Genomic DNA, 15,074 nt, shown 5'->3' with positions numbered 1-15,074 from the left:
CCTGTGCCATGAAGGAAATGAACGGAGCTGTACGGAGTACCTGGGTGGCAGGGTCTTCACCCTGGGAGCCGGGAAGCAGGGTTGGTTATTGCCCAGCTCTTGCAGAGCTCCCAGTCCACCTTTTTCTCCTGGGATTCCTGGCAAAGCCTCTCTTGATTCAAATAGGCACCCTGCTCTTTGTGGCGGAGACTGTGCTCTCCCACAGACCCCTTGAGCTCCCACCTCCCCACCCCTCTGGCCACCTTCCAGCCACTGCTTATGCCTGTCTCCAGGTACTCAGGCAGGGAAACTGGCTCACCCTTCAGAGTCCAAACCAAATGTCCTCTCTGAGGGTTGAATTGTTCCTCACTGTTTCCCCAGTATCTAGCATGTGGTATATCTATCCATCGGTCAGTCCGTCAATTGATCCATCCATCTATCCATCCATCCATCCGTCCATCCATCCACCTGTCCATAATAATCATCCATCCATCCATGTGTTCACCCATCCATCCATATAATCATCCATCTACCAATCCACCCACTTATCCATATAATCATTCATCCACCCACCTACCCATCATGCATCCATCCATCCACCCATTCATATAGTCATCTACCTATCCATCCATACACTTGTCCATAATAATCATCCATCCACCCATCCCTTATCCATATAATCATCCATCTACCTAGCTACTCAGCTACTCATCCACCCATGCATGCATGCATCCATCCATATAGTCATCCATCCAACCATCCATCCATCCATCCATCCATCCATCCATCCATCCATCTGTCCATAATAATCATCCATCCATCCATCTGTTCACCCATCCATCCATATAATCATCCATCTACCAATCCACCCACTTATCCATATAATCATTCATCCACCCACCTACCCATCATGCATCCATCCATCCACCCATTCATATAGTCATCTACCTATCCATTCATACACTTGTCCACAATAATCATCCATCCACCCATCCCTTATCCATATAATCATCCATCTACCCAGCTACCCAGCTACTCAGCTACTCATCCACCCATGCATGCATGCACATCCATCCATCCATATAGTCATCCATCCATCCATCCATCCATCCATCCATGTAGTCATCTACCCACGCATCTATCCACTTGTCCATAATAATTGTCCGTCCATCCATCCATCCATCCATCCCTATAAGCATCCACTCATCTGTTCATCTACCCATTCTTCTATCTCTTCCATCCATCCATTTATCCATCTGTTCATCTATTCAGCAAGTATAAAGTGCCCACCACTGCCTAGACACAGAGGTAGAGTGATGAACAAAACAGAAGACACTGTAAAGAGGCAGATGTGTGTTCACTATTTGTTTGTTGAAATTTACTCTAAAGTTGGGGAGATAGAGAGCTGACGGGGTATCTGGTCTGCTTTAGCTCCTCACTTGATTTCCTTTGGGCCCTGAATCTAACTCATTGCCATGGCAACTGGGAAAGAGTGACCTTCAGTGACAGCGGGATGCTTGGGGGCAGGAGAGGGGCTACTCCTCTGGATGTCTAATCTCAGAGTAGAATTTGGGACAGGTCACCAGGAGGGCAGGGGCTGAGCTCTGGCCCCACGCTGGTAGTGGTGCCTGATGGCCTCTCTGGGTCTCTGTGCAGGTCGGAGGTGGGCAGGAAGGTGCAGGGGGCCAGGTGGAGATCTTCTCCTTGAACCGGCCCTCACCCCGCACGGTCAAGTCCTTCCCGTTGGCAGCCCCTGTGCTCTGCATGGAGTACATTCCCGAGCCGGAGGAGGGGGAGAGTGGAGACGAGAGCCACGTGGCCACTGAGCCCTCGGCCACAGTGCATCCGACCATCTGCCTCGGACTCCAGGATGGCAGGTGAGGGGCCTGGCGAGGAGGCACATCAGAGCTTTATTTCTTTTTATGGCCATGAGGCTGGCATCAGTTTTATGGGGGAAGCGGGGGTTAGTCAGCTGGAAGGCGGCCTGTCTGGGTTCCCACTGGGGTCTTTGTGGTCCTGAAAACTGTTGTCTTAGCATCTCTCCAAACCCCCACCCAGCTCTCCCTGGGCCAGGAGTGGGGAGGGCACCATCCTCCCTGGGAAAGCCCAAGGTCTCTAAGGGTGAACAGAGCCTGTTCATGTGGCCCGGGGGCCCGGCTAAGGGCATGTGCAGTGGGGGTAGGGGCTCAGGCAGTCACTCAGGTCTCTCCCCACAGCATCCTGGTTTATGGCAGTGTGGACACAGGTACCCAGTGCCTAGCGACCTGTAGAAGCCCGGGCCTGCAGCCTGTGCTCTGCCTGCGGCACAGCCCCTTTCACCTATTTGCCGGCCTGCAGGATGGGACCCTCGCCGCCTACCCTCGGACCAGTGGTAAGGATGGCAGTGCTGGGGTTCAGGGAATCTGGGAGTAGTTGGAGACCCCTGAGCCCCACTGGGGTCCCTGCAGGAATGGGGTGCTCACTACTATACAGACAGCTCACCCCATTGGCAGGAGACTCTATAAGAGCAGGGACCCTGGTGTCACACAGACTCTGGGGTCGGGGTCATGTCATGGCCCCTTTGACAGCTGTGTCCTGTGGTGAGCTTCTCGCACCTGGGTGTCCTCATCTACAGATGGGTGTAATTTCAGTACCCACCGCTCATGGGCCCCAGTGGGTTAAACAACCCGACAAAGGCAAAGCCCAGGGCCTGGCACGGTGGGTGCTTACTGGCGTTAAGCATCTGAGCCTCTGTTATGTCATTGAGCCATGAGCCACGGATGGCACAGAGTCGCTGCTGGAGGGCAGGTCCGGCAGCACTGGGCTGCTGTGCACAGAAACACTCGAGTGCTTGATGTGTGCACGTGCTCGGAATTCTCACCACGACCCGCGAGAATTGCCGAAGCTGAGACCACAGGAGGGGACGCGGCTCGTGCACAGCCACACAGAGGCCCGATGTCCCTGTCCCCTTGTGGCTTATTCGGCTTCCAGTTCCAAGATGTGTGCCGGGGGAAGGCAGCCCAGTGCACCCAGAGAGGGCTGGGGAGTCTGCAGCTCTGCAGCCCCTAGGCCCCTCCCTCCCCTCCCCTCCTTCCCCCATCCCTCCCTCCCGTCCCTCCAATGAACCTCTAATTGCTGCGTCATCACTGCCTGTTGCAGGGTTATAAACGGATATTTGTACTGAGCTATTTTTTTTTTTTTTTTTTGCCACTTGGCACTGTGTTGGTATTTTTAATTAGCTTTTGATAAGGCATTTATAGTTTTTAATTAAAGGGGGAAGAGGGAGGGAAAAAAAAACCCCTCTCGCCGACAGACATGGCATGTGTGTAAATGTAAATATGGGCTCTGATCTTTGGAGATTTAGACGGGGGTTCCAAAGGGACTCTGGACTCCCACCCTCTGGCTCCCACGGAACCCTGAGAGCCCTGCCTTGCCCCGCTCCGCCCTCCCCCCCCCCCCCCCCCCCCCCCCCGCTCCCCCACTCCGGGCTGCCCTGGACCCTTTGCTTCTTGGTTCCTGACTTGTCAGTTTGGGCACCGGGGCTGTGGGAGGTGAGGGGGTGCGTCGGATGGCTGGGGCCACCGTAACATAGTGCCGCCGAGTTTAAATAACATAAATGCATCTTCTCCTGTTCTGGAGGCCAGAAGTCCAGGGTCAAGGCGCTGGCAGGGTTGATTCCTTCAGAGGGCCGGAGGGAAGGATCTGTCCTGTGCCTCTCTCCCAGTTCCGGGGCTGCCTTGGCTTGGGGCAGCAGACCCCAGTCTTCACAGGCCGTCTCTGGGGTCCTGTTGGATTCAGGATCCGCCCTATTCCAGGATGACCTCATCCTAACTAATTATACCCCCAACAACCTGACTTCCAAATAAGGTTGCATTCTGAGAGGTACCAGGGGTGAGGACTTGAACCTGTGAATTTTGAGGGAACATAATTAAACACCTTTATAGGGGTTTTGGGGTCTAACATTGGCTTTCGGCCCAGGTACTTTGTCAGAACCAGAAGGGCCACTGGGGACCACTGAGGACTCCACACCCTCATATTCCAGGTGGAAAGGGACTCCCCAAAGTCCCATGAGTGAGCCGAGACCCGAACCTAGGTATCCTCTTTCGAGGGCTGGGACTCTTTCCAGATGTTAGAGGATTTTGGCTTCTGTGGGCAGAGCCGGAGACCATCTGGCCAGGAAGACAAGGCTGAGGTACTCCACCAGCCTTTCTACAAACGTTTGTCCACTAGGTATTTACTGAGCACCTACTATGTGCCGTGGAGACGGTGGCCAGCGAAGCAGACGTGACCCTGGCCTCACAGAGTTATAGTCGTTAGCGGGAGACCAAGTTAGTCAAGTGGACGAGCAGGGAGCTTATGATTACGCACGGTGCTGAGGGTCCTCAGTGGGGAACAGGATGGTCCATGAGAACCTGACGCCCCGGGCATGGGGCAGGCTGGTCGGCAAGGGCTTCTCGAAGGCACAGGATCCTAAGGATCCTTCTCGAAGGCACAGATCCTTTGTCTGAAGAAGCAGAGGCCCCAGGCAAGTGAACAGTTAGGGGAATGGTGTTCTTGCAGAGGGAACAGCATGAGCAAGGCCTGGGGGCCGGGAGAGGGGCTGGTCTGGGGAGCCCAGAGAGGAGGGCGTTGTGCTCGGCAGCAGCCAGAGGGGGCGGCTGCAGGAGGCAAGGACCCAGCAGACAGCTGCATGGTGTGGGTTTGCCTTGGGTTTGTCTCAGTGGACAGGAAGTAGAGGGAAGCGTTGGACGTGGCCAAGGAGAAGAGGCAGGGAGGCTGGCTTGGAGGCTGTCCCAGCCAGCTGGGCATGGGAGTCTGGGGTCACTCTTTTTTTCTGGAACCTACCATCTGGGGCTTTGGTTTGGCCTTGGCCGGGGAGGCCTCTGGGAGAGGTCTTGCCTTGCTCACCTCCCCCTCCTTCTGCGGTTTCCTCTGTCGGTTGCCAGGGCAGGAAGGGGGCTCTCAGGACCTGCTGCACAGTGTGGGGTTGGGGGGCCTTCTCCCATCACCTTTCATTTAGGCTGCACGTGGCTGGGTCTGGAACCAGCATCCTGGCACGTGACAGCCTGGGGTCCACTCTGGACTCGTTGAGGCCTCAGGTGCCACTCACATGCCTACGCCCCATGCCAGCCCCAGAGCTCCTGGGCCATCCCCCCAGCCCTGTGCTAGTAGAACCCGCTCGGGTGCTCCTGGTGGCCTGGGGAGTCCGGGAATCGTGAATATTCCAGGTGAGAACACTTGGGTTCGGGTCTCGGCTCACTCATGGGACTTTGGGGAGTCCCTTTCCACCTGGAATATGAGGGTGTGGAGTCCTCAGTGGTCCCCAGTGGCTCTTCTGGTTCTGACAAAGTACCTGGGCTGAAAGCCAATGTTAGACCCCAAAGCCCCTATAAAGGGGTTTAATTATGTTCCCTCAAAATTCACAGGTTCAAGTCCTCACCCCCGGTACCTCTCAGAATGTAACTTTATTTAGGAGTTGGGGTGTTGGGGATGTAGTGAGGTAAGAGGTGGTCGCGCCAGAGTAGGGTGGGCCCCTAGCCCAGGGCAGTGGACGTCTTTATAAAAATAGGACATTTGTGCACAGACCCTTACGTGGGCTCGGAGCCAGGATTGGATGAAGGACTCGCCAGTGTTTGTAGTCATAGGTTTAGTGTCCTGCCTGGGTTTGGCTGAGACCAAGACCCAGTAAAACTGGCATTCCTGGCCCACGCTTTGGCTCGTTGCAGAAGGAAAGGACCAGAAATATTAAGTAAGATGTGCAGAGCCACCCTGGGAACCTGCCCAAGTCCTGGAGAACTGCCGTGAAACCAGCAGCTGAGAGGTGACAAGACTCTGAGGCCACCAGGCCCCGCGGAGTCCCATCACATCAGAGCTGGCGGCGCCTCGGAGTCCAAGGCCTAGAGCAGTGCAGTCGTGGCGGCCAGCCTGCTGCCCCCAGGAGCCTCTGCTTACCCGCGTTCATTCGTTCATTCATTCATTCAACCGTTCACTAACCCCAATGTACCCAATGCCCAGGAGGCGCGAGCACTGAGCCGGGCCCTGGGACCCAGAGGTGAGCCAGGCGACGGTTGTCCCTGTCCAGCCCTGTGCCTGAGCAGAGCTCCTGGTGCCCTCCATCGCCACATCTGTCAGCAGGCACAGGGGCATGACCGGGCCTGGGGGCGGGCAGGGGGCCGGGTTCAACTCCTCGAGGAGGCAGATGATGGGATGCATTAGGGATGGACTGGGGAGCCAGGCTGCCTGGGATGGAGTCCCGGCTGTGAGCTCGGCCCGTGTCCTCACCTGTGAAGCAGGTGTGAGGTCAGCCTCACCTCACAGCGTGGTTGTGAAGGCTGGATGTGACGAGTCACACAGGTGCCCGGATGGAGCTGGGGGTGGGGGGTGGGGGGTGGAGAGACTCGTTGTCATCATCGTTGTTGTCATTCCTGTTGTCATAAGGGGGCTCGGGCTGCCCTCTGGGCCTGTCTCAGCCTCGAGGGCTTTCACTTTGTGCCCTTGCTCCTGGCTCGGGCTGGGGGTGCATCCCCAGGGGCAGGGAGCAGGGGGGCGGCTGGAGGGGAGGAGCTCCTGCCTCCCGAAGGTGCCTTTGCCGAGACAGGGTCTTCATCTCCCTCTGGCTGGTGTGAGAGCTGCTGCTGGGCCCCGACGGATGGGCTGTCACACGGGGCGAGTGTGTGCGTGTGAGTGTGCACCTGTGTGCCCGGACATGTATGTGCTTACCCAGGGCCACCGCAGGGCAAGCCAGGCCATGGGGTCAGCCCTGCCCAGAGCTCACAGTGGTGGGTGTTTAAAATCCTAGGGTAGTGGCTCGTGAGGGCTGAGACGGGCCTTGAGCTCTGGCCCCTCGTGGCGCACTTGGGGAAACCGAGCCCTGTTAGAGCCTCGTCCTCTCGTCGGGGACACCTGTCCATTGTCTTTTTTGATATAAAAGTATTAATGTTATTAAATCTTACCAGTTTATGGTTCTGTTCTGAGGTCAGGACTTCTTGGGGGGGGGCGTCTGGAGACGCCAGCAGGTGGAGGAGCGGTCGGCGCACCTGTGACCCCCCGGGGTATCAGTCCCAAGCCCCTGCCCCTGGCAGCCGTGACCACGCTGTGTGCCAGGAGAGCACAGGGAGGATGGTGCAGGGCTCCGGTGCTCAGTGCTGTGCCCACGGGGCAGGGCCCCCACCTCCCTGTTTCCGGGTGCCATCCCAGGGTCCCCAGCTGCGGCCTGGCTGGTCACAGCACCACGGGAGCGGTGGTGGCTCCTGCTCCGCACACATGCGCTACTCGCTCGGGGCCACTGGGGGGCACCCACAGCCTTGCATCTAGTGGTTCTGGAGTCCCGGTGGGGGGTCAGCGTGCCCTGTGGGAGGCCGGGCCGCCTGCTGGTCACTGCCATCCTGGTCCCAGAGCCCTTCTGGGTCCCACTCCCCGAAGCTGAGAGGGCCGCAGGGCCGGGGGAGGAGCCGAGGGCCAGTCAGCCGGGTTCAAATCCCGCTGGGCCTGTCCCCTGGTCGGGTGGCGGTGTGCAGCCCAGCTCTCTGGGTCGGCGTCCTCACGTCCGTCAGGTGGAGTGAACACCTGCTCCGCAGACGCTGTGTTGTGCAGAATGAGACCAAACAGGAGCTAGAGCGCACTGGATACTTTCTATCCCTGTCACGGGGGCCCTTTACTTAAACTCGCTGTGTCTGGCTTCTCAGCGTAGAACAGGGGTAAGAATAGAATCTTCCACGGAGGCTTGCCAGGAGCTAAGGAAATAATTCATGAAAAGAGCACCTGGCGCGCCAGCATACGGCGGCCCAGGGCGACAGCTGTCCGCGCTCGGGACCGTGAGCAGCCCCACGCGAGCCGTTCCGCACGCTTCATTCGTCCGTCCGGTCCCCGCGGCCACGTGCAGGTGCAGTTGTGCCCATTGGACAGATGAGGCTTGGAGGGGTGAGGCCCCGGTCCAAAGTCTTGCAGACGTTTGGGGGCTGCCGTCAGGGCTTCCCACATGTTTATGTTCGCGGGCCGGGAGGACCCAGGTCCCCAGCCCCTAGCCGAGCGGGGAGTCCGCCCGTTTTGGGTAGAAGGGCCGGGGGAGACCCTGATCCAGAGCCGGGGAGGGCAGGGCAAGTGGGAAAGCGGGGGGGGGGGGGGGTGCGGCAGGCTATCTGGTCTGTCCTCCGACGGCACCTCCCGAGGCACCCCAGGCAGTGGCTTCCACCGTGGGCCCGGTGGCCTCTCCAGCTCTGCAGACAGCCGGGCCCCCGCACCACCCCAGCGCTGGCTCCCACGGAGGGTCTGTGACACGGTTCCTGTGCACCCCCTAGGGGCCTGCGGGGAGGATGTGAGGTGCCCGGGCACCGGCAAGCCAGCGGCAGGTGTGCCCCACCTTCCCTGCCAGCGCTCCCTCTCACCTGGCCTGCGGGCAGGACGGGGCGGCCGCCGGGTTCTGGGTGCACTGGGTGCGACCTCAGGGAAATGCCCATCTCCGGGGCACCGCTCACATGCCAGGGAACACCGCGGCACGTTCTTGGGTGGGCTGAGCCTCCGGGGGTGGGCAGGGGAGCCTCGTTCAGAGCCGGGCCAGGTCCCTCTGTCTGTCCTGTCTTCAGGGCTGGTAGCCTGGGGCCTGACTGCCTCTCAGACTTTCTCCTCTGCACCTGGAGGTGCTGGCGTCTCTGGATGGGGAAAGGTCATCAGCGGTCTTGGTAAAGGGGACAGAGCGCCCTGGAGACGCCAAGGTCTCTGAGATGGTGAGGGTCAGCCAGAAAGCTGTAGTAAGGATCCTGAGGCCATCTGGGTGGTCTCCCCATGTTACAGATGGGGACGCTGAGGCCCAGAGAGCAGGGAGAGATGTGCTCAGGGTCCTTGTTGGGTTTCTGGCAGAACCAGGGCCAGGTCAAGGCGCTCCCCGCCGTGTGGCACTGCCTCCTTGGCAGGGCCCTCTGGATGCTGCGTCTTCTGGGAAGCTGCCCCGGATTGCCCCTGTGCAAGAGTTTTCCATCTGTCTCAGTGCTTCTCAAGGCCTCCCGTGCACACCTGGTCACCTGTGCTTGGTGTCGTGTGTGGGGACTGCTGATTAACCCCTGGGTTTCTCTGGCCAGTTGGAGGGCAGGGTCAGTGTTGGGTTTATTCCTGCCCTCCCAGTACCCAGCACACGGTCTGGCCTGGGGCTGGTGCTTACTAAGAGAGAAAGAGAGAGAGACAGAGAGTGAGAGAGAGTGATGGGTGAACAGGAGAGAGGGAATCCAAGTGGGAAAGAGGAGGAGGGAAGGAGAGTGAATTGGGGGTTCAGCCCCCAGAGGGGGTGGGGCATAATGGAGGCATGGCCCTCCCCTACACCCCCTGACCTGTTTCTCTGCTCGCCCCGCAGGAGGCGTCCCCTGGGACCTGGAGAGCCCTCCCGTGTGCCTGACCGTGGGGCCGGGACCCATCCGCACCCTGCTGAGCCTGGAGGATGCCGTGTGGGCCAGCTGTGGGCCTCGGGTCACCGTGCTGGATGCCACCAGCTTACAGACTCAGGTATTGGCCCTGCTTCCTCGCTCAGGGCTGCTGGCCTGCAGGCCACCTGCCGGGCACGCCCTTGCTGCCCCTTCTCGTGCCCTACCTGGCACCGTGTTGGGCTCCAGCTGTGCCTCAGGGGTCACTGAGAGTTTGTTGAGCAGCACAGCGGGCCCCACATCGCTGCTGGACCCCGGCCTCTGCCCTAGCACGCGTCCCCGGGCTGCCTGGAAGGGAAGGGTCCCAACCACTGGACCGAGCTGTGATCTGGACCCTGGGCTGAGTCTCTTGCTGCCCGTGGAGCCGGAACCTGCCCCACACTGTACCCAGGAGCCGGCTCTGCTGAGGGGAGGCCGGTGTGGACACCACCACCTTGGGGGCTGGGCTCTCTCAAGAGTCTGGAGGTGGAAACCGCTGGGTCATCCTTGCCCTGTTGTGAGCTGAGCACTGCCTTGGCCGCCCGGGTATGGGCCTGGTCCTGGGCTCTGTCCTGACTCAGCCTGGGCGCATGCCCATCAGCGACCTACCGCATTGCCTGCCCTGCCTCCCCACACCCTCTTGGGGCCCATCCGGGGCCACAGGTGTAGACTTGGGCACGGCTCCCCAGTGGTACTTAGTGAGTTTGCCATCATTCGGTTTGTTGGGATTATCCTCTTGGAGGGAGGCCTTGGTAACTGGGCCCGGGGCAGAGGTCTAGGTGTGGGCTCGGGGCGGAACAGACAGGTGCCCCAGGTGAGCTTCTGCGAGGGGGTGATTGCCATCTGCCCACTGGGTCATCTCTATAAATTGGCTGTGAATTGGCTACTTAATAGCCCAGCAAGAGCACCCAGGGGTTCCTGCCGTTGTGAGATCACAGGTGTTGAGGGCTGGATCAGGTGGGGAAACTGAGGCGCAGGGAGCTGTGGGCGAGCCCTGGGGCCCTGGCTTGAGTTTCAGGGACGTGGTGATCACTGTCCCAGTTTTGTGGGAACCTGAGGGGCAGTCTCTGCAGCTGCGCACACCCGGTTCTGCATCCCAGTGCTGCCCCCCACCTGCTGGTGCCATTAGGGCCCCCCATTCGTGACCCCTAGTTCCCATCGGTGAAAGGGGGCTCACGTCCCCTCCCTGGGGGCCTCTCGCTCTCTTGGGAGCCACAGTCCTGGTCAGTGCCAGCTTCGGGATACGTTTGATCAGAGGCTCTTCGGTGCTGGGAGGGGAGGAGGAGGGATGACGTCCCAGCCTGTCAGCCGGCAGGGGTGAGGCAGAGCTCTGGGCAGAACAATCAGGTTTAGGCTTTGAGGTCTCATTCTTCAGAGGAGAAGGATGTTGGGGGCTGAAGGTGACCCCTGGGCCCTGCTCTGGGGCTGTTTGGGCAGCAGCCTCCCTGAGTGCTGGGAATGCCCCATAAGGGCCTATGGCTGGGCCAGGTGGAGGGGCCCTAGGCCTGGACGGGAGGGAGGTGGCTGCCTTTCTCCTGGGGGGCAGTCAGAGCTCAGGGTGGGGGATCCTTGAGCGGCTGTAGCCACAGACCCCCTTCCCAGCCCCTGCTTTGCATTGAGGGGCTTGCCTGCTACCTCCCACCTGCCCCAAGGGCCTCTTACATCCTTCACCTTCTGAGAGGAAGGAGAGCTGCCTCCCCCGGGCCTTCCGGATCCCCAGAGCTCCTGGGTCTCAAGCCATTTGCAGGAGGAAGGACGAGGCCCATCTCTGACTCCTTGGCCTCACCCCTGTACGACCTCCCCCCGCCCCCCGGTCCCTGCATTGTCCTTAGGCCAGGCCCAGGTGCCCTCTTGGCCTCTTGCTGGCACCCTGTGCAGGCTCTGACCTGTGTGTGGAGGAGAGCCGTGGTGAGGGGCGCTCAGCCAGCAGTGGAGCACTGGGGCCCAGGTGAGGGCAGCCTCCAGACTGATGGGGGAGACCCATCCCTGCCCTTGGAGGGCCTCTGATCCAGTGGGGAGATACCACCTGCCCTTGGGAGTCCTTCAGTCAAATGGGGGAGACCCAACCCTGCCCTTGGGGGCCTCCGTTCTGATGGGGGTGACACAACCTCTATTCTGGTGGGAAAAGTGAGCCCAGAGACATGAAGAAGGCAAGAGCAGAGAGAGGATGAGATGGGAAGGAGCAGGCCCTCCGACTGTCCTGTTGGCCAAAGGACGCTCTCAGCACTCCACCAGGGGCAGTGGAGGGAGAGGGAGGAGGCGGCTGAGGACACTAGGAGGCAGGCTGTGAACCAAGACGTGTCTCCAAAGAAGAGGATCTTCTAAGGAAGGGCCCAGAGGACCCAGAAACCACGTGGGAGTCAGCGGCTGGTGGTTGCTGGGAGGGAGGTGTGGGCAGCAGGGCCTGAGCCCTGGTGAAAGCTGGGCCCCCTGTGCCCCCCCGCTCCAGGGCCCTGAGACTTTCTGGAAGAGGGGATTGGGATGCATCACCGAGGGCAGAGGCCCCCAGTCTCTGTCCTGGCCACGCCCCCCGGGTTCCGTGGACACCCCACCCTTGGAGGTGTGTGGTTGGCTGGCCGGCTGCTTCTGAGGCCCTGGCCCTGTCCTGCCAAGCCGTGCACCCTTGGACAAGGTGCTGAGCCCTCCTGGGAGAATGAGGTGATAACAGGACTTTGTAGAGGGTTGAATGAGAACACTTACTTAAGGGCTGTTCCACACAGGGCCTGGCACTTAGCAAGTGCTCAAGGAACCTTAGTTGTCATTGTAATTATCTGTCTCACTCGAGTCCTCGTTACCGTGTGTATATGGCTTATCTGGAGACTCCGGCTCCCTTTGAGTTGGGGCTGCTGGTTGGTGTGGGCCGTGCGTCCGCGTCGCAGGGCTGCTGTCCTCGCTGTGCGGGCAGGAAGGCTCCCTCTTGCCGATCAGCCATCCTAGGAGCGTGAGATGGACGAAGGGAAGGACAGGGATGGGGCCGGGCCCTGGCCATCATTCACCCCATTTTGCCGCTCACCGGCCGCAGTGCAGTCCTGCCCGGGCCCCGAAGCTCAGCTCTGGCCCCACCGTCCCTGGGGCCGAGCAGCCACCAGGCTGCAGCTCGAGGCTGCGATGATTTAAGATTAGTTCTGGACCAGCTGCTCTCAAGAAGGGGATCAATATGGCCTTTGACCTGCTTGGCACACCGCGGAGGGCGTCAGGAGGGCGATGGGTGCGGGGAGGCGGGAGGGAGGAAGGGGTGGCGGGTCGGAGGGAGCGCGCGCCCGGCCCTGTCTGTTGCGGGGAAATGGGAAGGTTTGCGTGCTGCACGGTGCGGGCAGCTCACCTTCAGTCACGCGGCCCTTCCCCTTCGGCGGGAACGAGGTGAGCGGCGTGCATATGTAATAGGGCTGCACCACGCGCCGCTCCCTTGAAGAGAGGAAGCCTGCCCACCTCAGCGCGGGGCTCTGGAAGCAGCCTGGCCTGGCTGCTGCCCCTGCTGGCGGCTCATGGTCATGGGCAGCCGGGCTGGGGGTGCAGGCTGGAGACCCGGCTGCCTTCCTGGGGCTCAGCACCCGTCTCTGCAGAGCACCTCGCTCCGGAAGGAGGGCATTGCTTATGCACGGCGGCGATGTGGTGCATCCTACCCCCGGATGGAGAAAAGCCTCCGTGGGGATTTTTTTTTTTTTAAAGATTTCTTATTTATTTATTCATGAGAGACACAGAGACAGAGAGAGAGAGGCAGAGACACAGGCAGAGGGAGAAGCAGGCTCCATGCAGGGAGCCCGATGCGGGACTCGATCCCGGGTCTCCAGGATCACGCCCTAGGCTGAAGGCAGGCGCTAAACTGCTGAGCCACCCAGGGATCCCCCCTCTGTGGGGATTTGAGACACTTGGGTCTAACTGCTCAGTGCCCCGAGCCAGGCGGCCTAGGAGTGTGCTGGTGGCTGAACGCGGCCCGGCAGGGCTCTGGCCCAAATTGTGGAGCCATGTGGAGTTACTCTAGGGATTGCCGTAACTCTCAGGAGCCTCCCCTGGTTTTTCCCACCCCCAGGAAATAATAATAACCAACATCTATTGAATAGTGCGTGTGGATCGGGTATGGATTTTAAGTACTTTGCATAGGTGAACTTGCTCAATCCTCAGATCACCCTATGAGATGAGTATTATTTTTATTCCCACTTTATGAATGAGGAAACAGGTACAGGGAGGTTAAGTGACCTGCCCAAGGTCACACAGCTAGATCTGAACACGAGCGTCTGGCTCCCGAGTCTGCTCTCAATCTGCGTCGGCTGCCTGGGTAGGCGGAGGGCTGTCTCCTTGGGGCTGCATTCGCTCCCCGCGGGTTCCGTCCTGAGATATGTCACTCCCGGGAACTCCCATTCGTTTACGTACCTGCTTTTTCCAGCAACACGTCTTCCAGGCCGAGGATGGCTGCTTGTTCATCCTCATTGCCCCGGGGTCGGGCTCACATGCAGTGCTGCGAGTCAGTAGTCATGGTGGGAGGGCAGATGGGCATCCCGATTCCCAGGCCCTCTGTGTGGGATGCTGGAGGGATGGACGTGAGCAAGACCTGGGATCTTTTTTTAAGATTTCCTATTTATTTATTAGCCTCAGCTCCTGGGGAGCTCAGGGTCCAGTGTGGGGAGCAGACCTGGGGTGCTCAGTATCAGCCCCGGGTGAGGAGACCAGGAGGGGCAAGCCCAGGCCCAGCGGGAATACAGAGGGGGTACCAGGGGTGCCAGATCCAGCCAGAGAGGTTCCTAGAGGTCAGGACCCCTGAGCTGGTCTGGGCAGGTGCATGGCTGTGGTGAGTGCAGGATGGGAGGGGGCAGGGAGGGTGCACGGTTTGGAGGCTCCCTGGGGGCAGGCCTCTGACCTGCACCCCCGCCCCACCAGCTGTCCTCATTTAGGTCCACTTGGCCCCTGTCCGCTGCCCCCACCCTGCTGAGCCCGCCCCCTGCGGAGCCAGCACCCACAGTCCATCTCCTGGTTTAACACTTGCCCCCACCTGCTTGTTCAGCTCCTTGATCCCAGCGGAGCAGCCGCGAGACCTGTTAAATAATAACGCAGCTCGCCAGGGCCTGTGTCAACACGGCATCCTCGTGTTCATTATCTAGATCGGCACCTTCAAAGTCTAATCCAGTCGCATGGAGTTCATTTTAACCGATCGCTGGAGGGGAAGCCGGCTGTGGGATGATTGTTGCATCTTAATTTAAAAAAAAAAAAAAAAAAAGTATTGGGGACAGGTCGCCTGGAAAGCGCCGGAACAGAGGGCAGGTCGTGCCAGTGTTTGGGCACAGGGCCTGGCTCCTGTCCCGCAGGGCTGTTGCGAGGGTTAATGGGGGCAAGCTCTCCCTCTCATTAGACCCCAGCTCCCCTCCGACTGCAGAGAAGTCGGTCTGGACCACCTCCCCTCCTCCACACGCACCGGGTCACAGCCCTGTGCCCCGCCGCCGGCCGCCGCAGCACCACGCTCCTTCACAGCGCTGGCCACAGCTGCATGTTGACGTTTTGGGGACAATTACTGGATTAACCAGAGCGAGGCTGTGCAGGCAGGACCACGCCTGGTTGGCTCCCATCGCATCCCGGGTGCTGAGAGGCTGATGCGCAGGCCTGGGCCTTTCCCGCAGGGGAGTGGGCCCTGGCGGTGGCGGGCCCCCTGGGCGGGGAGCGGAGCCCTGGACGGCGTGTGCTGGTGACCTGCTTCAGGGCTCAGCGCCGGGCACGTGAAGGGCCGGGGATCCCACC

At 60.0% G+C, this 15,074-nt stretch overlaps 1 protein-coding gene across 20 annotated transcripts in view; it reads left to right on the top strand.

The window, feature by feature from the left end:
- The window catches only part of ARHGEF10L (Rho guanine nucleotide exchange factor 10 like), a 158,158-nt gene that overhangs the window by 118,826 nt on the left and 24,258 nt on the right, over nt 1-15,074 (top strand). For all 20 annotated transcript variants that reach the window (XM_072751061.1, XM_072751057.1, XM_072751058.1 and 17 more), the window contains 3 exons: nt 1,636-1,856; nt 2,196-2,350; nt 9,302-9,450. In XM_072751061.1, coding sequence (XP_072607162.1) covers nt 1,636-1,856; nt 2,196-2,350; nt 9,302-9,450 — 525 coding nt within the window. The remainder of the gene's footprint in view (nt 1-1,635; nt 1,857-2,195; nt 2,351-9,301; nt 9,451-15,074) is intronic.

The sequence above is a fragment of the Vulpes vulpes genome, chromosome 2 (assembly GCF_048418805.1).
Source record: "Vulpes vulpes isolate BD-2025 chromosome 2, VulVul3, whole genome shotgun sequence".
In the NCBI taxonomy this organism is placed as follows: Eukaryota; Metazoa; Chordata; class Mammalia; order Carnivora; family Canidae; genus Vulpes; species Vulpes vulpes.
Note: the sequence above shows the minus strand (reverse complement) of the source record. Positions and strands in the feature narration are given on the sequence as shown.